Source organism: Sturnus vulgaris, chromosome Z (genome assembly GCF_052056855.1).
Source record: "Sturnus vulgaris isolate bStuVul1 chromosome Z, bStuVul1.hap1, whole genome shotgun sequence".
In the NCBI taxonomy this organism is placed as follows: Eukaryota; Metazoa; Chordata; class Aves; order Passeriformes; family Sturnidae; genus Sturnus; species Sturnus vulgaris.
The window spans coordinates 31,261,230-31,285,766 of NC_142283.1; the positions used below are offsets into that span (position 1 = coordinate 31,261,230).

General features: G+C 38.5%; 1 protein-coding gene and 1 long non-coding RNA gene across 16 annotated transcripts in view; one reads left to right on the forward strand and one right to left on the reverse strand.

The window, feature by feature from the left end:
- LOC148219773 (uncharacterized) overlaps positions 1-24,537 on the forward strand; it is a 155,215-nt gene that overhangs the window by 123,884 nt on the left and 6,794 nt on the right. Inside the window, exon 2 of one of the 2 annotated variants that reach the window (XR_015799294.1) lies at positions 7,607-7,670. The exons of the other annotated variant lie outside the window; for it this stretch is intronic. This is a non-coding gene — a long non-coding RNA (uncharacterized LOC148219773). The remainder of the gene's footprint in view (positions 1-7,606; positions 7,671-24,537) is intronic. 2 annotated transcript variants of the gene reach the window in all.
- LINGO2 (leucine rich repeat and Ig domain containing 2) overlaps positions 3,343-24,537 on the reverse strand; it is a 687,670-nt gene continuing 666,475 nt past the window's right edge. For 13 of the 14 annotated variants that reach the window (XM_088156133.1, XM_088156126.1, XM_088156127.1 and 10 more), the window contains one exon: positions 3,343-17,272. In XM_088156133.1, coding sequence (XP_088012259.1) covers positions 15,416-17,236 — 1,821 coding nt within the window. In that variant the 5' untranslated portion in view covers positions 17,237-17,272 and the 3' untranslated portion in view covers positions 3,343-15,415. Of the gene's footprint in view, positions 17,273-18,904; positions 23,405-24,537 lie in introns of those variants that run through there. The other variant, XM_088156134.1, reaches the window with a different exon arrangement.

The window sequence follows — 24,537 nt, forward strand, 5'->3', positions numbered from 1 at the left end:
AAATGCAAAAAATTGTGGAAAGGGATCAGCATGATGGGAAAAGAGGCGAACTATCAGCAAAAGATCATTTGCACTCAGTGATGGGAGTGTAACAAAGTATCAGCAGGCAACAGAAAGTTATTGGCTTGGAGAAATGAGTATTATAGATATGAGTATTTGAGATTGAGGAAGGATAATGGTGGGAGACCTGGCTATGAAACAGGTAAACATTGGAGATGAAACTCACACAGTGCTAACAAGTGGTGCATAACTGCTTCTCTCCTAAATCATATTGAGGAGATGACTGGGGTGCAGGCATGGCTAATTGCCTTGCCATGTGTTAGAGTATTCTGAGAAGGGCTGAAGTTTATTCTCTCTATGCTAAGATGGTGCATTTAGAGTGCAGAGTGATGCTCTTCTCATCAAAAGTGAGTACTTTCTCGTTAAAAAAAAGTGAAATACACCTAGTGATCTTTCAGACAGGAGGCTGATTTTGTGATTCTGGCTGCCGTAAGCCAAAGGAGTATAAAAATTAAATTAAAGCATGTTATTCCTGCATAAAAGCAAGGACTACCTTGAATGGTATTCATAGGCCCTTTCTCGAAGAGGAGTTCTATGTGACCTGTCATGAGGAGAGCCAGCCACATATCTACAGAAGGCTGCAAAGGGCTCAAGAGGACTATACTGATAAAGGCTGTTACTGCCTTTATTTGATCTATAGTATGCTTAGGTCTAAAAATTTACAAACGAAATTAATATTTCCTCATAATTTTCCTGTAAAGTTGGTTCAAAGGGAGGACACAGCAACAATGAAGCCTATCAAACACAGAATATGAATTACAAGACAGAGCATTAACAAAGGAGAATCTCTCCCACCATTGTGTTGCAGTCGTGGATAAGAAAGGCCTGTCCAATTTCTGAAATGTTCCCATGAGAATCCAAGCTGTCACTAAAATAGATAATTAAGAAATCCAATATACTGCTCTCTTAACCTGGATTTAGTCTGTAATAGAAAACTGTTGCAGTATTGCAATAGCACCCAGTACCATTCCTGATATTAAAAATGTATCCATGAGGTCTTGGTCTTCTCAAGAAAACGTTGTCTTTTCTGGAAGAAAATTGTGCATAACCTCAAGCAGAGGTGCAGGGTGAATATTTTTAGGTGATAAAGGCTTTAACTGTGTTAGTTGTGTGCTGGATGCAAGGGCTGTGTTGTATCTCTTGTTTTTGTGAAATCAGGTAATTCTGTTTACCTAACTGGCATAAAGTTCCATCAGCTTAAAAAATATTGTGATACATATAGACCAGAAATATGCAGTTACTTGACAACCCTCAGCACTTTCATAACAGCAACAGGATATATCTTTTACAATCCCTTGTTCTGGGGCACAGAACACTTAGCATTGGTTGTTCTCACTCCAGTTGACCTTTGTGTTCCAACTTGCTCTGGGCCTTTGTGCTATAAAATTATTTCTTTCACAGGCCTGTTTGAGTACATCTTTGTCCTTTACCTTTATGGTACTCCCAAGCCATAATTTCCTTTTCTTGGTGAAAAGGTATCACTTCTTAGCAGTGAATCTCTACAGGGATTATTGAGATAGTATTTTTCTCTTCAATGGAGGCATAAATTTTACAAGAGCTTTTTAAAGAGCACCAGCCTTAACTGTCTGGGAGATCTGAGATACAAAGGGTGAATTGTTATTTGGCTTCATAGACCTCTTCGAGTTCCAGCTGAAACATCCGACTGAGAATATCAGGATGGCTATGGAAGGAGTGGATGGAAGGATATGGATGGAATATCAGGAGGCCACCCATTGCAGCTGTGGACCAGGTTCCTGCAGTCCCCTGCTCACTGGGAATGGTGTACACTGTGTAGAGGATGTCAGGGAGGTCACGGGGTGATGGCAACTATGGGGTTTTGGGTGTCTGGGAGCTCTTGCTTACAGGCTCTGTGTTGTGCTCTGAAGTCAGTTTTTGCTTGCACTGAGAACCTGATGGGTTAGGCAGGTTCTCGTAGAGAGCAGTCTGGCTTGCTACTAGCCACCATATCACCCTGCTGCCAGTGTCCTGCAATGCCTGCTGCCTGCACCAGATAGGGCCAGGCAAACTCAGGGAACAGCTCTCAGAGTGGACACAAAGAGCTGCCACCAGCAGCCCCTGAAGCAGGAATCAGCACCAACCAGAGGCAGACTTGACTCTCTAGGCCTTACTTACACACATAGCAGATTTCAGGCTGAACCGGGCTGGACACACTCTGCCAGTGCTTGTGGATGAGTGCTGAGTGTGGCTCAGTTCATCATTTCAGTCTGTTGCAATGAGCCATGGCAGCAATGCTCACTCTGCTGGGGTTTCCTGCAAGGCACTCCTCCCCTAATTTTTTAGTCTTCTGCTCAGAATTGGGGTTTTGTACTTGTCACCAAGGACTTGGCTGTGGTGTCCCAGAGCCCTGTTAGGTGTTATATGCCCTGTGGCATTTACTTCCTCTTAGTAAGTGATTTTGCTGTTAGAAACCACTCAGTAGCTCACATATAAACATGTCCCAAGGCTGGTCTCTTCCTCAAGTGGTCCTGTCTGCTATCCATGCTACTCTGTCAGCTCTCCCCATAGACTGGTTGCCACTGGAACTGTCCCAGCTGTTGTCTGGAAGCCAAACTTCAGCACAAAACCAGAGCCCAGAGGTGTAAGCACCTTAACAGAACACAGGACTGGCTGATGGCTGAGGGCACGTCCATCTCCACAGCAAAGAAAAGTTGTTTCCACCTGTGGGGGCAGATGTGCCTCTTCTTTGGCAATGATGAGCACAAAAGTAGAAGTGGACAGCAGAAAAAGGGCTTGAAGTGTGGAAGGGACCATTTAAAAGATTCTGGACCAGCAGCTCCTCGGCACCCAGACCTATCTTGCCCACACTTGCCTGGGAAGAAGACAATGGGATAAATGTGTACATTTAATGATCCTGGTACTCAATGGGAACATCACATGTGGAACTTACCAATCACTGCCTGAAATTGTGTAGAAAGGACAGTGTGAGAGATGATACTTCATGGCACATACTATCCTAGTTGGAGGAAACAACATTGTATATGTAGAAAAGCAATGTCATTAGAATATGTAAGAAAAATATTTTCTCTTTTTAAGCAATATACTCACTAAAAATGCTATGTATATTTCCAAAACTATAGCAGGGGACTGGAATGACAATCTTAAACTTTCGTCTTAAAAAACAACAAGTGAAACAGTAGTGGATTTTTATGTTTATTTTTCTTTTTTCTTCTTTTTTTTTCCCCAAGGAAAGTATTCTTTGTGCCTCAACAGATGAAATTCATAACTTTGTTTGTGATAAGATAATTGAAACATAGAAATCAATTACAACAATGCACTTTCAAGCCTTTATTTCTTCATTTAAGTAATTGACAATTTAGAAGGACACAGACAGTAGGCCTGTAGCAGAACAGTGTTACAATTAAAATCGATTTATATGAAAAGCAATTACAACAGCTGTTGAAAATCCAGGAAGAGTTGATGTTTTGAACATAACAGAATGTATTTTAAGAAAGCATTTGTACTGAAATCAGGTGGTTTGTAGATCTCTTTGAACGAGGAGAGAGGAGAATCGTTGTGTTTATATACTGGAGGGAGTATATTTTATGATTTGAAAGGAGCATTTTATTACATTGAGAAAATAATTTTCTCATCAACAAGTTCACCTCTTACTCATGTTTCTGACTTTCATTCTTATAACATAAAACCCATCAGAGCAATATTTTTAAATGCATACCTGCTTTTGTTTGTAGTGGTTTAGATTTCTGCTTCAGTAATTTAACCCTTAAAGGACAAATTGATTTCTCACATGCCTTTTTGTATGCAAAAAGATGGCAGGCACATCCATCAAATATTTCCTTAAGTTGTAAATGACTTGGACACACACCTTCCAGTGTCTTGAAAGTTGATGGAGGCCTTGAAAGATAAAATGGAGGTACTGGTTAATCTTGTTCCCAAGAAGTAGTTACTTTTAATCATACCATATAGGCCCATACTTCAGAAATAGTTTCCAGTGACTGCTGGATGCAAGGCTGCAACGATTCATTAACTATCAAACGCTTTTCACTGACATTCACAGCAAAATCTTCTGGCTTCAGTTCTAAAGCAGAAAGTGGGAATGGGGAAGTTTCAAGTGTTTGGCTCATGTATAAGCAAAACAATCTTGATTAAAAGATGAAGATGAGATTGGCCACAACTCAATGTTGTGGCAAATAGAGTTGTGTCAGGAAAAATTCCCTATGATAAACACGGGCAGCTGTAATTTGAAAAGTGTATGCTTGTTACTTAATCTATTTAAGAGTTGGGAAACATGTGAAAATACTAGTTTTCTTTCAAGAAACTTGATTAGAGAGTGGAGAAATTATGGGACTTTGTTTTGGTAGTCTTGTATAAAGACCAGACAAATGTTTTTGTAGTAGTAATAATCTGAGTGCTTGGTGTGACGATTGATATGTGTTTTGCATTCATTTCAGCATTTCTCATCTATAATGAAAGACAGACACAAATTTCGTAGATGCTTTGGGAGATAATCATGTTTTCCAAGCATTGCAAAGCCACTAATTAAATGAGACATTAAGAGGTCCTTTCATCCAATATACCACTGAACTCCATAAAAGACAGGATCTAGTTGGTGTGCATCTCTCATGACAATTTTCTTTCATATACTGCCTCTGCTCTGCAAGATCCTTTAATTTACAGCTGTTGGAAAGGCTGACCACAGGGCAATCCACTGCTGTCACCACCTTGCCAAGAGGAGCACTCATCTGGAGCACTTTGAGCAGCAGGACTTGCATTTCTTTAAAAAGATTTTATTTAATACCAATCTCCATCAAAATTATCATTCCTGACACAGGTATGGGTGAGCTATAACTCCTTGGCTTTATAATCCTTAGGGAAATGGCAGAATCTTCCTTTTGAAAGGTAAATATTATTGTACTCTCCAAAGAGTAGAGGCCCAGGGTTTTGATTACAGCTAAGAAATCCTGAGCTTCAGCCTTCTGTTTGTGTTACAAACTGACTGCTATGCCTTCTCCAAGCCAGGCAAGAATGATCTGATATACTTTAACAAAATGTGACAGCCTGCCAAACCCGTAAAAGCCAACAAAAAATTCAATAAGGCCCATTAAAATGCAAATGTTTCTGCAACTTGGAAGGCTGCATTGTCTCTAACCCATTCCTTTGCATAGCATGCCTGTTCAGTGTGAAAGCGAAATGTTATTTGCAATGTGTTAGAACCGGTGCACTGCACAGATACAAAAAAGTCAGTAGATTCTCAAGGTGAGATGTTTGGTTTCAGCTGATAGGGATGTAATCTTACTAATCTTGGTAAAAACAGCAAAGAGCTCTCTCAGCAAAAGTAATAGATTAAATTTATTATCATTGTTTTTCTATAATAAAATAAGTGTGCTGTCCATCACTTGTGCTTTTGAGTTATATAAATAGGAAAGTTATTGGAAAATAGCTCAGAAAAATATAACTTCCAGTTAGGGACTGATGAGGTAAATAAGATATTCCAGCTGGTGATTACAGCATTAACTAGCTAAATGAATCCCCTAGCTGTTAATTAATAAACCAGGTCCTGCAAACTAAAACAATTCCAGAATTACCTAGACAGTGTGCTAAGTACCAATGTAATATAATTTTTCAGGTAAATTCTAATTGCTTTTCATCTTTACTATCCAGTCCTGCATTTTACTAACTTCTTATTGTATTTTATTTCCCATTACTTACTAAGGTTGAAACTTATCCTTCCAAGAAGAGAGGGAAAATGAGGTTTCCATGAGAAATTTCCTGCATCTAGGAAAGAAGGAATTTAGACTAAATTTCCCAGACTCTTACTGGTCATGTAGACAGAAAGGCCAGTTCTGTGTTTCTTAATCCAGCACTTTCATACTTTATTTGTGCTTTCCCAGCATGAATTACCAGCCTCACCCCAGTTCCAGATAGTACCAGAGATGATCAAAGCCCTTTTTTTTTACTAGTATGTTATCCACAGCTGTATATGGGAAGGTTTTATGATGCAGAAAATTCTCTGTAACCATTCCCTCACGAGAGTATAACTAAGTCTCTGAATTGAGTTTACTTAGTAAGTAGTGGGATTTTCAATTTCCCATCAACTTTTAAAAATACAAAAATATTAAACCCAGGCATTTCTTAAAATAAACTTTGGATGCCAAGGTTTGTTTATTTAAAGATGCCTGTATTATACAATACAGGGCTACTAACTATGTGGCAAATCCTCTATAGTGGATCTGCAATAGTATAAATATTCTTTAAAAATTTTGAAAGTGACTGTAACTGTAGAAAATTTTGTATGCCCTTAAAAATCTAGTGTATTTGTCTCTTAAGAATTATTCATAAATCTTACAATTTTTATATAATTTTTTAAAATTTTAATGAATATGTCAGTGATTGCCTGATGTGATGGTGTTTTTCTCTACCTGGTTATCATGGAGCAAACTAGTAGCTTCTTCTACTGTAAGAACTGGAAATTGCTCAATAGATCTTGTGATATAGGAACAGGTTCTACCTCTTGATATAGTGTAATCTTATTGTAGAGGAATCTCTTGAGGAAAAACGTATGTTCTTCTTGCAGTGGTAGGTGCAATGAATCTTTTTTTCATGTGATACTGAAAGCGGTATTGCAGTACACTAGACTGCCAATCAGATTAAAAGTATTAATAAAGTAGATTTCTATAATAAAATCAACAGTAAAATTTCACTGACAATTTGTATTTCCATTTGACATTCTGCTCCAGAGGAGGGTACAGTGGTGCAAGCCAGTCAAAATCTTTTGGAGGTGTCAAATGCAAATGTGGGAGGATAAGACATATTTCAGGGGGCATAGGAGAGCTCAGATTCAGTTGGTGTCTGTCTCTGCTCCTAGCAATCTATCAGGATTTCAAACTGCTTCTTCTTTTCCCGAGGTAGCAACTGTTTTCCCTTCTAGACAACAGGACCCTATCTTAGAGTGTAATGGGTACAGGGTGATAAATCTTAATTCAGATTATCCCAGAAACCATAAACAAAGTCTGTCGTTGGTAAAAGTACCTAGATGTGGAAAAATGGGAGTAGCAATGGTTTAGATTACAGCCTGTGTCCTTCTCCAAAGCTGATCTCTGATGTAGACTTGGTAGATTTGGGCAAGTCTCAGCGGGTTGAAATAGATTTCAACCTCAGCAGAATCTACTTTCCACCACTAAATTTTTTGTAATTGCAAAGGTGTTTGAATACTGGTGATTTCCTCAGTAACTATGTCTCAGATACAGATTTTCAGTACTTGTTGCCTTCCAAGTGACACATCTGGTGAAATCTATCTTTCTGCTGTTCTCTCTGGGGTGCTGTTAAGTGGCATGCTTTCTTCTTCCATCATTTGCCTGATGGCATCCCCATCAGTTACCAGAACACACTGCACGAGTGAAAGTGAGGAAACAGGCTGACTGATACTTTGTATGGATAATAAATCCCAAAACATATCTGAATTAGACCTAGTTTTCTCTGTGTTTGAGGGCTTCATGCAATGAAGGAGGAGAGTAAGTAGGTGAAAAATACCTATCAGAGTGTTCTCTTTCTCTCTGTGTTCTTTCAGATTCTCAGTTCAAGAGGGGTGGGCCTGAAAAGTTAACCTGTGAAGACTTCCCTAAGGACCTCAGGTTTGCTATTAAGGAAACTACTGTTCTTGTCTTAATTTTCTACACTACACCTTGGGATACAAAGTGATCAGCTACATTAAAGGAAATGATGTAAATTTTCTTCACTTTTTCAAGTAAATTTTGCCACTCCATGGAATTATTTATTTGGGTTTCATTGTGGATAAGTATGACACACATCATGACATAAGCCCTAAAGTAACTTTTAAAATGACATTCAGGACAACTGTCTTGACAACAAAGCTTTTTTTTTTCTTTGCTTTTTTTTTCCATTATATTTGCGTATTTTGCTCAAACATGAAGCAAACTTATGGACAAAACTGAATTGTCACGTGCTTCATGGATCATGACAGCAAGGCTGTTTCATTTCCCATTCATACTCATGATCATATATATCAAAATAAATTACAGCACAAAATTTTTCATGTTAACCTTGTCACTTTTTTAAAACAATATACATTTAATACTTGAAATAAGAAAGGAACAAAACAAATATTACTATTTTTTCACACACAAACATGTACATATGAACTACATGTGCTTGCAAACAGATTTCAAGTGGGATGATATTTTAATATATCTGCACTATGGCATTCCCTCCACAAACAATGAGAGACTTGTTATCATGTGTGCTTGCTCAAAGGCCAACTTCCTACTATATGGCTGTAAGCTCAACAGATCAGTGTTATAATTTACTTCCTACTTATACCGTGCCCAGTGTAATGGAGCCAAAGTGTTTTCTTTTAGTATCAATATGACATAAATGAATTCTTTAACAAGCAATAATATTTTGTTTTCTGAAAGACCAAACTTACTAATATGTGTACAAGTTGAACACCATCTTCATAGATGCCTTTGCAGCTGCTTATGCACAATGCTTTAAAGCCATTGTTTTTGGCTTTAAGTGTGAGGAGATGATGTTTCTGACTTGCAAATGCCATGAATAGAAATAGGCAGACTTTTAAAGGTCACAGATTTCCATTTGCCTTTTATCTTTTTCTTCCCAGAATGTATATTATCATGTTCTGCAGTGTAAATATTAAAGCAATCCAGAATAAAAGGCACAAGATGCCACAAGATGAGAAATAATTAAAACATAAGTTCTGCTTGTTTTCCACTACAGCCTGCTTAGTAGAAAGCAAAAAACCTAGATTCATTTATCAAATTGCGAGTGTAACCAGGAGCAACAGAATGGTGTCAAGAGGATTTCTCCTGATTTATGTTGCCTGACTACAGTAGAAAATCCGTTTTCAGTCTCTTACTGCGGCACTTCTTCTTCATGATAAATTTGTACAGTTGAATAAATACAGATAATAAAATTAATGTTTTTTAACCTATTTTAATATGAAGGATAAAAAATCCTTCAATTTAAGCTGAAATAGCACAGAGCATTTTATTGACTATACCATCTCTTTCCTCATTCTTCTGATGTTATAAATACAGATTTTTATTTCTGGCTGGCCTTATACCCAACCACCTGCTTCTAGTGAAAAAGATAAAACAAAATAAAACAAAACAAACCTCCCCCCAACATCCCCCCAAAATGCCTGTAGATTGCTTTTCACATGTAGCTGTCTCAGTAGCAAGATTCTCACAACAGTTGATTTATTTCATTAGCAGGAGGAGGTTTACACAAGCTTCTTCTTCCTTTTTTGCTTTTTTTTGCTTAGCATTAAGAAGGTTTAAGATCCTGCTTTGCGAACTAGATTCCACAAGCCATGTGAACATTCAATGAGACTTAACCAGATTCAGAGACCTGTCTTTGGCATCACAGTCATTTGAAATTGAGAAAGGAATTGAGCAGAGCTAGGAGATAGACAAAAGGAGCATGTATCACTGAACTAACTGTGATTCTTCTTAGCTGCCAAGGAAAATTGACGTTTTAATTCTTATTTTAGATAATACGAACAAGGCATCCAAATTGCTTGGCTAACTTGAAAAGTATCATTCATTTCTTGAAACATTCTCCAGCAATCACACCCTTTGACTTTTCCAAAGATGTTCCTTTAACTCCTTCAGACGCAATTAAATTTTAAATTACTGGATGAGAGGGTTTTAGTTCTTCATTTTTGCTCTTTTTAGCACAAAGAGCAATCAATCACATAGGATACTGAAAGAAGGCCAGAAAGTATGTATCCAATTATTTCCCATGTGTTTTTTGTGGCAAAACCATGGATCAACTGCAGCAGACTGAGATTTCTAAGACTACTTCTGTGCTGTTGATCAGAGTTACAGTTCAGTGAGAAGGGACAACTTGACTGTATGTTTTTTCCCTGCTGTTCCATATCAAGCCACTTGGTGAGCTGAGAGGATAGGAATGGACAGAGCAGTCATCATGCTAGCCCCAGGTAAACTAGGATCATTCAATGGAAAAAATTCTTAGCAAACTGGTCAGAATAGGCTTCCTCTTCCTCACTTCTTGCTGGATGTTTCACTGCTGTAAATGGAAGTAGAACAGACAGTAGCTTCTTATGCAAATGTTGCCTTCTGGGAATAAAAATGGGCAAGGATTGTGCATTTTATCAGTGACTAATGGACTGTATTTTCAGAATGCAGTAGTGAGTGAGGCAAAATAACTGAATGACTATAGTTTCTTGTCTACCATTGCTGGAAGCTGCTGTTGTCCTTGGGCAGCCAGAAACTTCTTGCTCACCTGGATTTCCAGCCAATGCTTTGTCTTTTCATGGGTTAAATGTGGATTTCTGGCATTCACACATCCTGAGAGTCTTTCTGGGAAAGTCTAATATAAAAAATAATAAAGATATCCAGGCATGGTGTAGAAAAGTCTCTTGCACATCTTTGATGTGGTTCAGTTGCAACATGGCCTACCTACCTCAGTAATCTCCTTGCCAGTTTTTTGTTCTGTTCCAAAGTTTAGATAAGACTTTCTGTTAAATATTAATGCTGACTTCTTATGGTCTCATCTGCCTAAATTACAATTTGTCATGCTGAGAATGTAATGTTTAATATTTCTTAATTTTCTTCGTGGTGTTGTAATTGTTGTTGTCATAGGTGATGCAAAATCAAGATTAAAGAAATAGGGAAAAAAAAGATAGCTACCATTCATATAAATAAAGGAAACCTTAAATGGCAGTGTAACAATGAAGTCAACTTAAATAAAGTTTAGTTGAAACACGTCTGGTGACATCAGCAGTTCTCTAGGGGCCTTGGTGTCTCCTCTTCAGCTGTATCTGGAGCTGCTGCCTTTGCTGGCACTAGAAGCGTGTGTGAATATATAATGAGGTGGGTACAGAGGGTAAAAGCAGCTTCCCAGTCTGAATCTAACGAGTTACATTTTTGTGGATAAAGCCTTTCTGAAAAGAAAGTTGCAAAATCAAAAAGGAAGAGAAGAGAAAAAAAACAGAGGACCAGCTTAAAATTTAAAATAAGGATGAGGTGGGGTGCTGCTTAGTCTTTTTCCATTGTTAAAGCATTGCAAAAAACTCTTTTCTGCATATATTGTTTCAGTGTTCTCTTTAACTCACTTATGGAAAGTTTAACTGGGTTGGGAAAAGGGCTGGGTTAAAAACTGTTTGAATATCCAGGCCCAGAGAGAGGTGAATGATGCCACAACCAGCTGGTTTCTGGTCATGGGCAGTGTTCCCAGGGCTCGAGACTGGGCCCAATCCTGTTTAATATCTTTACAACGACCTGAGTGCTCCCTCAGTAAGTTTTCAGGTGACACCAAATTGGTTAGGAGTGTTGCTCTGCTGGAGGATAGGAAGGCTCTGCAGAGGGATCTGGACAGGCTGGATCAATGGCCTAAGGCCAGTGTTGTGAGGTTCAAAAAGGCCAAGTGTCAGGTCCCTTGGATCACAACAATCCCATGTGGTGTTATAGGCTGGGGCAGAATGGCAGCAAAGTGGCCCAGCAGAAGAGGACGAGGAGTGCTGGTCAACATTCAGCTGACCATGAGCCAGCAGTGTGCCCTGGTGGCCAAGAATGCCAATGGCATCCTGGCCTGCATCAGCAATAGTGTGGCCAGCAGGACCAGGGCAGTGATTGTCCCTCCGTACTTTGCACTGGTAAGGTCACACTACGAGTCCTGTGTCCAATTCTGGGCCTCTCACTACAAGAAGGAAATTAAGGTGCTGGAGTTTGTCCATAGAAGGGAAACAGAGCTAGAGGAGGGGGTACAGTGTAAGTCCTATGAGGAGCAGCTGAGGAAACTGGGGGTGTTCAGCCCAGAGAAAAGGAGGCTCAGGGGAACCTCTACAACTCCCTTGGAGGAGGTTGTAGCCAGGTGAGGGTTGGCCTCTTCTCCCAGTCAGCCAGTGACAGGAGGAGAGGACATAGCCCCAAGTTGCACCAGGGGAGGTTCAGGCTGGACATCAGGAAGAATTTCTTCACCAAAGTGGTAGTTAAGCATTGGAATGGAATGCCCATGGGGGGTGGTGGACTCACTATCTGTGGGGGTGTTCAGACTGGGTGTGGCACTTCGTGTTATGGTCTAGTTGTCAAGGTGGTGATGAGTCAAAGCTTGGACTTGATGATCTTAAAGGTCTTTCCCAACCTAAACGTTTCACTGTGATTCTGTAAACACTTGTACATTCGTTTCTGAATATATGATCGGGGAGCTGTGTGGGTCAGACGCCTTCTCCCAGCCCAGTCGTTTTCTCCCCTTCAGTAAAATAAACTGGTGTGTCTCCTTGATCTCTAGTAGAGAAATGACTCCTTCAAGAGGCAGAATAAGCATTCAGCCACTCTTCTTAAAAGAATTGCCAAAAAGCTGCTTTTCTATGTCTTAGACACTGTATTCCTTTTCACCCAAATGAGCCATAGATAGTATGTGTCCCACAAACACGTAAGAAGGAGATTATGTGGAGCAAGACAAAAAGTGTCTCCGAGTCTTGCTGTCCTCACTTCTGTTAAGAGGTGCCATATGCCTTGTTAAGTCCATGCTGAAATAAGTAGGCTGCAAAAAGTAGAACATTGCTAGAGGCAAGGAACAAACATTGATTCTGAAAAACTGAATACTGACTGAACTCAAGGCAATACACAGAATGCTGACAGTTCTGCAAGGTGATGCTCAGCAACAGCAAGTGGTGATTTCCATCACCAGCACACATTTCACATAGATAACTAAGCACATTTCTGCTTACAAATCCTTGCAGTGCACTAACTGCAATCGCTTCTTAGAGTCATTCTAAGGGAATAGGGGAATACAGCAACTCATAATTAATCCTAAAAGTACATGTTTTCTAGGGTGATGTTTTTTGAGATTTTTTTAAATTGTGTCATTTAATATGAAGAAATCAGCTGCAATATCTAGAACTTAGGTGAACTTTTGCTTCTAACACTGATTTTAACATTAAACATGAAATGATGCAGGGGCAATAGATTACTAGTTGAAAAACACAATTAGAAGGGAAAGGCACATGCAAATGTCTTCAAGGGACAGTTCAGAAACATTTTGTTTTATCCCCATTTGTTTCTTTACCTGTCCACATTAAGGTACAGTAGAGTTTTGGACTTCAGTGCAGTGGTTATTACATCAACAAAAATAATTTCCCTCGTGTTAAAATTTAGTCAGGGGTTATTCCATTATATTAATGTTCTACAGATGTCACAGAACAAAGACTATTCTTATCAAGCATGTCCATATATCTCCAATTATCTAGTTCAGAGCATAGCAAAAAAAGGAAGCAAGAAAACCCAACTCTAAACTTAAAGCCAAGTTAAGTGAAGAAAATTCTAAGAATTTCCACAAATAACCTCCTCAGTTGGTCAACCTAAAATGAAGCAACGATGCAACCAACAATCAACCAAAAAAAAAGATTCTCAAAACTGCCTAGTCTTGGGTCCTGCAGCTAATTCATGAATACATCTGGGGACCACAGCTGGATTTTGCAATTTTTGGCACATTTCCCTTGATAGAAGTGGGAGATTTTTTATCCTGCTTTTAAAATCTCTGCCAAAGAATGTGCATACTAATTTTAGAAGCTCCTGCATCGTATTACAGGTCAGCTTGACTTTGGTTTCAAAATGCTGAAATCTAATACAGAGATTGAATACAGGCTTTTAAATCACATTAATCTGAATGTTTTGTCTTTAAATGTTTTAATATTCATCTTGGTTAAAAATATATATAGTCATTGTCATCCTTACTCCAGGTTATGCTAATCATTTAAATATGATATTTGCTATCAACTGTGTATGACAAACCTATGGCTCATAACTGGTGGAAAACTTGAGAGGTGGCTGAACAACTTTGCATCTTGCAATTGCTGAGGATTTAAAAATAAAAATCATGATATTAAGATACAGAATAAAATTTCATTTCTCAGTCTCTTGAGGATTTCTTTGGAAGCATAAAACAAACAAGCAAAAGGTTACTTGTACTGAGCTAATGTTCCACTTCTGTCTTCTCTCCATTAAAAAAGATTCCTAAAATATGGAAAAACTTGCCTCTCTTGCTCTAAGATACTGCCCCTGAAAGAAACATAACCACATTGTTATTAAAATGGCATCAAGAATACCTAAGTAATCTGTTCTTGGAAATTAGTTTGCGTTTTTGTGTTACCTACAAATATACAAGGTGAGAGTAACAGTGGCTAGATGTTCATTATATCTGGCAGTTTGTTAGCCTTTTTGAGGCTATCATGTTTTAAACATTATTTTAGTGTTATAAATCCCCATATTATGCATGAACAACTGTAGTTTACTTGGCATTGGAGAAGAGTTCATTCCTAGTAACAGAATGTTTGTATGTTTTAGTTCCCTTGTATAAAGAGTAAGATGACCATATTTCCCAAGGAGTCTGCAGAATGTATTATGCTCTTTATTTGGCCCAGTACACATTAACATTTTAACAGTAGCTTTGAAATGAAAATCAAGGCTAACAAGACGGATTCTCTCTCTTCAAGGTAGAACTCAACTCCTCCATGCCAGCATTGACTAGTGGGTTGCCTTCCCTGTGTGAGATCCAGGGCTGTATTACAGTAAACTGGTCCAGTGTGATATCACAGATATAAAAAATATTCCATTCTGTATCAAAACGAGGCACATGCCTTATATTTATATGAAGAGTAGACATAGTAGACAGAGTTGAGTGGTTTTGCTCTCAACTATTCAGCTCTGGCCTTCTACATGAGGAGAAAAATATCATCTTATTTCTAATTAGTAACTACGAGAATCTAATTTGGGTTTGATGATAGTTAAAAGATGGGTGACATCACACTTGGGTCAGTATTGATGGATTTCTAAAAGCACAACCTCTCATTTGTATTGCTTCAAAATGTACACAGTATAGATGTAGATTAAAGAAAAGAAAAAGCTACCATTTTTTTTGTTGTGTTGAACCAACTAGAAGGGAGGATGCAAAGTTTTACCAAATGGGATATATGGATACAAATTTCACTGTAGAGTGTGGTTTAGACAAATGTGTCTTTTTCTTTAAGTATGTAAATCCTACACTGTAGGGTTTTTTCTTTTTCCTTTTGTAGCAGTAGAAAATGTTGAACAATTGTCCATGAGCATGAGCCAGTGGTTCATTGCTGATATCCCCAGAATGCCAATATTTGCAATGCAAACAGTTAGTACAATTTCCCAGTTCTATGAAAGGCCCTGACACATCTGCCTCAAGGTCTGGAGGCTCTGTTGTATAACCACAAATAGTCTTTCCATTTTAATATAACCTTTTGATACACTGACAGCTGCATTAAGCTGCTTCTGCCTAGCAATTCCACATGCCAGGCTGTTTTAATTGGTTTTAATGCCACAGAAAAAGCACTGCTAGCAGAATACCATCAAATCATTTTCATATTGAACCTTCGTGGTCCAGAAACCTCCCCTTCAACCACAGCACCATTGTTTTTGCGAGGGACATATTCAAGGTCAATGCTGGTTTTGTGTTTGCCTTTCCCTCGGCTCCACACAAAAAGAAGAAGGAAACAAAATAAAACCACTCCAAGGAATGTGAAACAGCCCATAGCTGTGGACACCAATATTGTCTTAAGGTCCAGAGAGTAGCTGTTCGCATTAGTTCCATTAGAACTTGTGTCGTTGGAGTCTGTCATATACATAGGGGTCCTGTTGGCATAAAGGAAACGGTCTGAAGTAAACCCCTTTACTGTCAGGGAGGCCGAGTAGGTGTCATTCCCAGCTGCATTACTTGCAATACAGACATAGATTCCAGTGTCCTGGTCTTGGGCAAATCGGATTTCCAGGGTGCCATCTCCCAGCACAGTGGCTCTACCATTTGATTTAGTTGTGATCAGCCTCCGGCGTGGGGTAACCCAGGAGATGGTAGGCTGCGGGTCCCCGTCAGCATTGCACATCAGCTGCACAGTCTGTCCTTCCTCCACTACCAGGTACTGCAACTTCTTATCTTGTATCTTGGGCTTCTTACAGGTGAAGTAAAAGGAGAGAGCTGTGCTGTGAAAGTCTCTGAATGACCTCTCTCTGACACTATCTGGGCCAGCACACATTGGTGGCTCACCGCCAAACTGCAAGGTGGGCTGCCGCTGCAAAATCCAAAGAAGACGGCAATCACAGGCCAGAGGGTTGTTGTTGATGCAGAGGACCTCAAGGCTTTTGGAGGAATGGAATGCATTCTCTTCTAGGGTTTCTAACAGGTTTTGGGACACGTTAAGCACATGTAAGTATCGGAGCCCTTGGAAAGCATGTGGTTCGATGGTACGCAGCTGTGCCCCCACCATGTGGAGCTCCTGCAGGCGCACTAAATCTGACAGCATGCCTGCCTCGATGGTGCTGATGGGGTTGTAAGAGAGGTTGAGATGTGTCAGGTAAACCAGATGTTTAAAAGCAGAGTAAGGTACTGCAGACAGGTTGGTGTTTGTGATGGAGAGAGAAGTCAGGTTGAGACCGTACAGACTGTTGGCAGGCAGCATGTCCAGGAGGGGCCAGGCCTCTATCTGCAGGTCTTTCAGGCGAAACAGTCTCTTAAAGGTGTACGCTGGCAAAGCATTGATGTTGAGCTGTTTCAGATGCAGACTGATGAGGTTGTGGAGGTGAGAAAGAGCTTCTGTTGGTACGGCTGTGAGGTTGCATCTCTCCAGGGTGAGCTGCTCCAGGCTAAGCAGCCCACTGAAGGCCCTGTGTGATATATACACCAAATCATTATCCCCAACCTCCAGGGATTTTAGGTTATGCAGATCTTGAAACATGTAGTCCAGCAAAATGACAATCTTGTTTTCACTTATATCAAGCTTTGTTAAGTTTGACAAACCAGTGAACACCCCAAGGGGGACCAGCTTCAGACGGTTTCCTTTAAGCCTCAAGGAGCGTAAGTTGAAGAGATTGTTAAAAGCTCCAGGCTCAACATTGGAGACAATGTTGTCGCTGAGGTCAATCTCTTCCAGCAACGGGTACGATGTGAATTCCTCAGGGTTAATGCTTTTCAGTCGGTTCTTGCTGAGGTCCAAGATTTTGGTCTCAATGGGAATGCCTTCTGGAATGGACATCAGACGTCTTCGGTGACAGCTGACAGACTTGTTCTGTGCTGAGCATTCACAGCGGGCTGGGCAGCCTGCAGTGGGGCTTGTGAAGACAAGCAGCAGAGCCAGACACAGGAATGGCAGCCAGCATGATATAGCTGTGTGATGCATGACTCCACTGATCTGGGCTAACCCTCCGTCACGGGCCTGTGGGTTGAGGATGGGAAAGGGGAGATGTTAAGTCTGCAGAAACAGTACCATTGCAAAGCAAATGCACGTGTTTTCATATTGAATAAATCAATAAAACCTATTGTGAATGGCAAGACCATAAAGGAAGATTTTACTTCAATATCATAGGGCTAGTCAAAGGATTTGTTGATCCGGCATTTTCCTCCAATGTTAGAGAAGACAAAACAGCTTTTCCTACTCCAAACAATAAAGGACCTTTCAGTCTTTTCTCAGTCTAAGTAGGTTTCTCAAGACAGTGTTATAATTAACCAAGAGATAAATACCATACACTATGCAAAAAGGGCTAATAGGATTTGTGATAAGTTTATAGCATTGGATTTCTGTAAGGTGATATGAAACTAAGCTTTTGCCTCCCATTAATATTTTAAGGCAAATCTTAATGACATATTATAATCAAGACAAGGAGCTCCTTGACAATGAAAAGATCCCTTTTAACATCTGTTGCATATATCACAGCTACAAAGAGATGAAGCTTGTTCACGCATACACGTACACAATAGCTCAAATGAGGAAGGAAGAACTAGTGCATCTCTGATGAGAATTTGTTATAGGTCAAATTGATTCTTTGCTTTTACTGCATAGAGATATTTTGTATAACTCTTAGAACCCAAGATCTGGGAAGGGTTTACAGAGTACATCTTTGTACTTCCAAGACATATAAACTAGTTTTAGGAAGACAAAAACAAGACGATCTGTCTGTGTTTAATGAAAATCACAGTTTGTAAGGGATTTATTCATTCCTGCCTTCAGGTTAAAAATGAGAATAGAAGACAAGATAACCTCTACTAAATTAGCTACCCTTCTCAAAACCATTCATACATTCAAACCATACTTTTCAGGTTTAGTCACCAGAGGCAAGAGACTTTCTAAACCTACTTAGCAGCTACTAAATGAAGACAAACAATCACCCATTTCACAAGAAGAAGAAAAGGATATAGGCGTTCATCAAAGGAAGGTGTTTCTGAGATGTTCAGAGTAAAGCAAAGTGCAAGAAAGGACCATAGAAGTGCCTTAACTCCTATGGTACAGCCTACTTGATGAGGCTAAGGTATAGTGTTGGGATTCAGGCTTCATAATATTAATAAGCCTTATAATGGGACCTTTTCTGGATTGTTTAATTTGAGCTTCATTTTAATTGTACTTGTAAAAATATTTACATAACTCCCATCATTAACTACCTGTTGGATCTGCACAGATGACTATGGCCCATCTGGTACTAGCCACAATGTCAAAATTACTGAATAACCAAGAATCCACCACCTTATCTGCATCTTTGGGCTTTGAGGATCATCTGGCCACTGCTTAAGAAATGTGCAACTTATATTTGAGTCAAATTTTTTGTCTATGTGCTCACATAGATTGTAACATAAAAGAAATCCTTCCATACACAGACAATAAATGCATTTTAAAAATATGGTTTAGCTAAATTGATGCAGCAATCAGACAGCTATTTGAGCAAATAAGCTGCTTGAAGCACATCAAAATAATACTGAGCAAATCACAGACTGATGAAAAAGAAAGTCCCACTAGTAACTCTACTACAGCAACACTGCACTCCACTGGCACACAACTTGGAATGTGGTAACTCACCAAATCATCCCGCCTGACAGAGAAGAGTTGCACTCTCAGACCATGGAAGAGCAGAACAGTGGAGATCCAAGACACAAGAAAAAGAGCAGATATTTGGGTCTATTGATTTTTAGGATCTTAAAAAAATTCTAAACAAGAACTGGGAGACTTGTATTGTATGCATTTGTACTATTGTAATTGGACTGAGAAACAAACAGCTGTTGTGCTCTGACTGTTAAAAACTAAACTGAGTGAAAGAGTATTTATCTTAGAGCTCCCTTATAAATTGCGTTCTTTGACTTGACCATACATGAACGATTCACATATGGAAGAATTTCACTCTTGACTGATGTGGCATTTTATTTCCATTTTTACGCTTCTATGCAGAGACTATTAATGTGAGGTCCATTGCACACTGGTTTTCACATATAGACTGGAGACTGGATGAAAATTATTCTGTATGATATTACCTATAAAAGCACATTTCTACTTTGTTCTAGGACAACCTACTGAGATTTAGTTTCCCCGTTAGATTGTTGTCTTGCAAGTAACTATTGCTAGTTATCTCCAGCTGTGACAAAGGTTTTCAGAGATAAACTTCACTTCATTAGGCACTAACTTAAAACTGGAAACCAATAGGGGACTCTGAGTTAGGTATTTGCAATGAATTTAGATCAGAGAAGCTTCTGGGTGCTCTGATCATTACTTTCAGAGCGCAGTCTGTGAGGTTAGTGCTTTCATACTGATACTTCTACCGCACAGAAATTTCATTTCATGCTGTATCCTTCTTATAATGTATGAAGCACAAAGTAAACAGGTTCAGTGGAAGATGAGCACTACTTAGGTAGTAAAAATATGAAATGCTTTTTGCAGCTATCCAATCCACCTGGTAACTAAAACTTGATAGAAGGCTTTTTTGACTGTGGCTTGAATCCAGAAAAAGCAATTCAAATATTAACGGCAGTCTTCTGCAAAGGAACTTGCATAGATAATGAGATAGATAGATAGATAGATAGATAGATAGATAGATAGATAGATATCTGAAAAGGTGTGTGCATGTGTGTGTATGCACTTGCAAGGAAGCAAGATTCAGGACTCTGATATAACCTAGACTTAATACATTTCAATAAGGAGAAATAATAAATTACATTAAATATCAAGTTTGAAAAAGAAAGATTACATGGATCAATAAACATAGGTTAGAAGAAAGCATAAATTAAATTTATTATTGTAATTTACATTGAGCCAGATGATACAAGCATTCTTTCTGCTAACCAAATCTGTGACTACACCCTTCGCTTTGAAATGCTTTGTGGAAAATTGATTTCATCTTCATTATGCAAAAAATGTAACCTTTTCTTCAGCTAGGGTTAAAAGGTCTAGCAAGTGAAATGTGTAGGTCAAGGTGAATTTTGGGAGAAGCCTAGAGTGAACTTTGATGATCTGTTGCATATGGCCCCATTTGAATTTAATGAATGTAAAGTTGTGTTTTCAGGACATGTCCAGTAACATTACTAACTAGGCCTAACTTGTGCCTTCAGGCTAAGAACATTTTGAAAGCATATAGTTCATCTGTAAAGTACATTCCATTCCAGTGTGATCACAATTATTTATTATTATATATCTCTTCATCAACAATGCTACTTTAAAAAGAGAGAAATTATGCCATTAAAATATATTCTTCACTATAAATTGATGTCTTGCAGTGAAAAAGTATTTTCTGCATTTCTTTAGACTTGTGGGTGACTTCATTGGCACAGTGCTGAACTGTTAGTGTCATGTGTTCAACATGATGCCTTTCATTCCTGCTTAAGCATCCAGCACTACATACTTTATCTTTGACAGTGTAGGTGTTCCGTATTCCCTCTAAATATCTGCAGCATTGTTTTTTCTTCCCTCTCTTCATTTTGATACATACAAGAAAGTAAGGTGTATGCACGCAAGTATGTACACACACACACACACACACACACACACACACACACACACAAAAATAACCTAGAAGTATAGTCATACTGGTCTGTGATTTACCATGCCTTGCACTACACAGTAGTCCTCTAAAATAATAGCTTGATAGATGAAAAGTAAAGAAACATAAATTATTATGAACTGACAGTTTTTCTATTTTTGAATGTGAATGACAATCTGTAAAATTGTTTTCCTGACCTTTATGGGGTATTTGTCATGCTTTGATAGACTCGGGGAAATAAAATATATGAAGGAGTTATTTATTAAAAAATAAAAATAAACTAATTACCTTCTTTTTGTCTTTCTCTGGCTCTGTTCTTTAACTCCAAAGTCAAGAGTCAAGTTACTGTTGGATGGCACTCTTTTTCGAAAGAGGACCCTATTCAAAGTTCAGCCATGCAAATATGAAGGCTCATTAAAGTTATTAGTTAGTAGTTCTGTGTGATCTCACCCAAAACAGCCACTACTATTTTGAAATGCAAATCAATTTATACAAAGTTCTGCAGCTTAGAATCTTCCCACAAGTGCTTTACAAGAACGTGCAGGGCCCTGTAGCTTTTAAATTGAAAAACTATAATTAAAAAAAAAAAGCAACCTAATGCTCTCCTAGAATGCAGTGCAATTCTAAATATCATATATAGGAATGTGCCAAATAATGCATGTCATATATATTTTTTCACTTCTCCCTCAGACTAATTGTGAAGCCTTTAGAGCTGAAAGTTAGAGTGCACTTGACCATGGTCCTTTCAATGTCCCATCTGATGCTCCAGTATTGATTGGGATATAGTTTTATCCAGAAAAGGTGAGAGTCACAAGATCTGTTTCTGTCAGTAGCTGCATTAGCATCACTTCATGTTCTGACTTAATTTCACCTTTCCCATCCCTTTTCTCAGCCTTTCAGACAAAAAAACCCAAAAAACAACCCCAAACCCAGTGGATCATATCAGAGAGGACAAGTTTGTGTGATGGTCATGTAATAATTCACATTCTAAAAAATCGCTTTACAAAAGTATACTGTATTCAATGTGTTCTAGGATTAAATGTTGCATGACAAGACAGACTTGTACTGATTATTCACTTAAATGCTACCAGGTAATCCCAAGAATCAGGTGAACTACCTGTTTTAAAAATGTGCGCTGAGTTGACCCTGTCTGGACAGTAGGTGCCCACTGAATCTGTTCTATCATTGCCCTCCTGAACCGAAGAAGGTAGAAAAAATATAAATGAAGATTCACACATTGAGATAAAACAGGGGGAGAGCATTCACCAGTTACCACTGCAAGAAAAACAGACTTAGCCAAGGAAAATTAGTTTAGTTTATTACCAATTAAATCAGGGTAAGATAGTGAGAAAAAAAACCCTCAAATCATAAAACAATTGCTCCAAGCTCTCTCTTTTTCCTGGGCTCAACTTCACTCTGCATCTTTTCTCCCTTTCCTGTATGGCAGTGAAAGGTTTTGGGAAATGGGAACTGTGAAGGGTTCATCATGTTGCTCCTGTCACTCCCTATACGCTTCTCTCACTCCAGCATGGGGTCTTTCTCACAGGACACAGTCCCTGATGAATTTCTCCGATGTGGGTCCCTCCCGTGGGCTGCAGATCTTCATTAACTACTCTAATATGGATCTCTTTCCTGGTGTGCAGTCCTTCAAGGTGGATATTTTTTGAGATTGTGTTTAGACATAGTAAATTGTTCTGTGTATATAAGACTGTTTCTCCTCTGAATACCAAATTTTAGCATTGCTGTATTTTAAAGAAGGGAGGAGATACTGAGGAGTAAAAATGTTTCTGTCACACTTCAGCAAGCACTAAGCTAAAGCTATTGTTCAAATCCTTCCAGTAAAACACCTTTGCTGAGCAGACAGATACTGAATATGTGCAGCTAAGACTACTGAACTTCTGTGGTGCAAATTTTTGCCCAGCTCAGTATGGTTAGGGAAGTTTTTTATTCACATCTTTATGTCTCAAGTACCTATTGCAGTTATGTTGTAAGAACAGCTGTTCTGGCTTTCTTGAACTCTCCTTTAGTGCTGGACCAGACCAAGAAAGGGCAGGAAGGGTAAGTAACCTTTGTTGGTGGACGGTGTCCAAGGTGGCAATGGTGGGAAGAGTTGCCCAGGAGACGAAGGGAAGATGAGAAACAAACTTAGATGGTTTTAGGGACAGCCAAATGACACATGAAAATATGACACCTTTAGAAATGTTCTTACAGTGGGACACAATGCCACTAGGAGAATGAATGAAATCCTGTGGCATTTTCTGACTTGATTGTGTAATTTAGACATTCCTATCATATGTTCTTTCAATGTAAGAGCCAGTTTGCAATAGCAAAGGATTTGCCTCATCAGGTCTTGTGCCTGAAATTTGTCTAAAATTAGTGTATTGTTCCCAAATTCTATCTCAAGCTAAGTCAAGACTGCCTGTACACTCTAAAAATGATGATTTTTCTTTAAATCAGAGCTCAGAAATTGTTCAAATGAATCTAGGTTTTCCGCCTTCCCTTTCTCTTTGATCAAGTCTTTATGCTTATGCAGAGACTTTTTTCTTCCTCGCTTTATTGATCTCTTAAGTATTTCAGCATTTAAATAAGTAGTAAAACATTAAGTAGCTATCTGCATTCCAATAATAAATAGATTTAAGAATTCTTGAATAACAGCAGCAGCAACAAAAACCACTAGTCTGATAATTCATTGAATTGGAAGCAAAGTTTTGATTCAATTATTCTGCAGTCCTAAGATCATTCTCGTCTGCTACATTATCAATAAAAACTTCATGGGCTAACATCAACTCAGAAGTTACAGTCAAGTTGCATTTTTTTTCAGAAGAAAAGATTGAGATCCAGATCATTAAAAAAAGTCATAATGCAGAAATAGGAAACAAAAGCAAAAAAGGCAACTAGACCAACATTCTTTATTAGCTTATCCAGTAGACTTATTTTAAGATTTCTTAAAATCATTGTATCAGGTGTTTTAAAACTAAACAAGTGGATATATTTTTTAACCTAAATACTTATATTTTCATCTGAATCAAAGTGAAAGAAGCATGTGTGCCAAAACACCCAAGGTATGAAAATCACAGTGACAAATTCATGTAATTATACAAATTATCTGTACAAGTTTTTGAAGTTCAGATCCTCCAAATTAAGCAAAGAAATGAAACCATCACTACACCTTCTGTTTTTAAATCAATGTTTCTAAAATTGCTTTACCAATTTCTTTCAGTTTTCACAGAGAAAGTGAACCTCAGGAAGAAATCTAAAGGAAAAAATAATAAATCTTAAGGATTGCCTTGCAGGAGAAGTTTCATGCATAAGTAACAGGAAAGGAAATTGGAAATGTTTGCAGGAAGTATAAACACTTCCACTGACATTTCCACTGACCTTGCTGGTAAGTTGGAGGGGAAGAGATTTATGAAAAGCTGATATGAACAATTATATGAAGGGCTATAAAAGATGCTTAGATGTAAAATATAATTCAGACTTTTTGGGTGTAGGTTAGTGATATAAATCAGCCATTCAGGGAGGATATGGCTACCATCATACCCACACAATTAATTACCTTATAAAAATTGAAAATATTTGCATAGAAACACTTTCTGACAAAGAATTCTTAGTTGAATAAATTAAAGAATTATTGTGAATAACAGATCTTTTCTACCATCTATTCCTTCTGAATGAAGAACCAGAT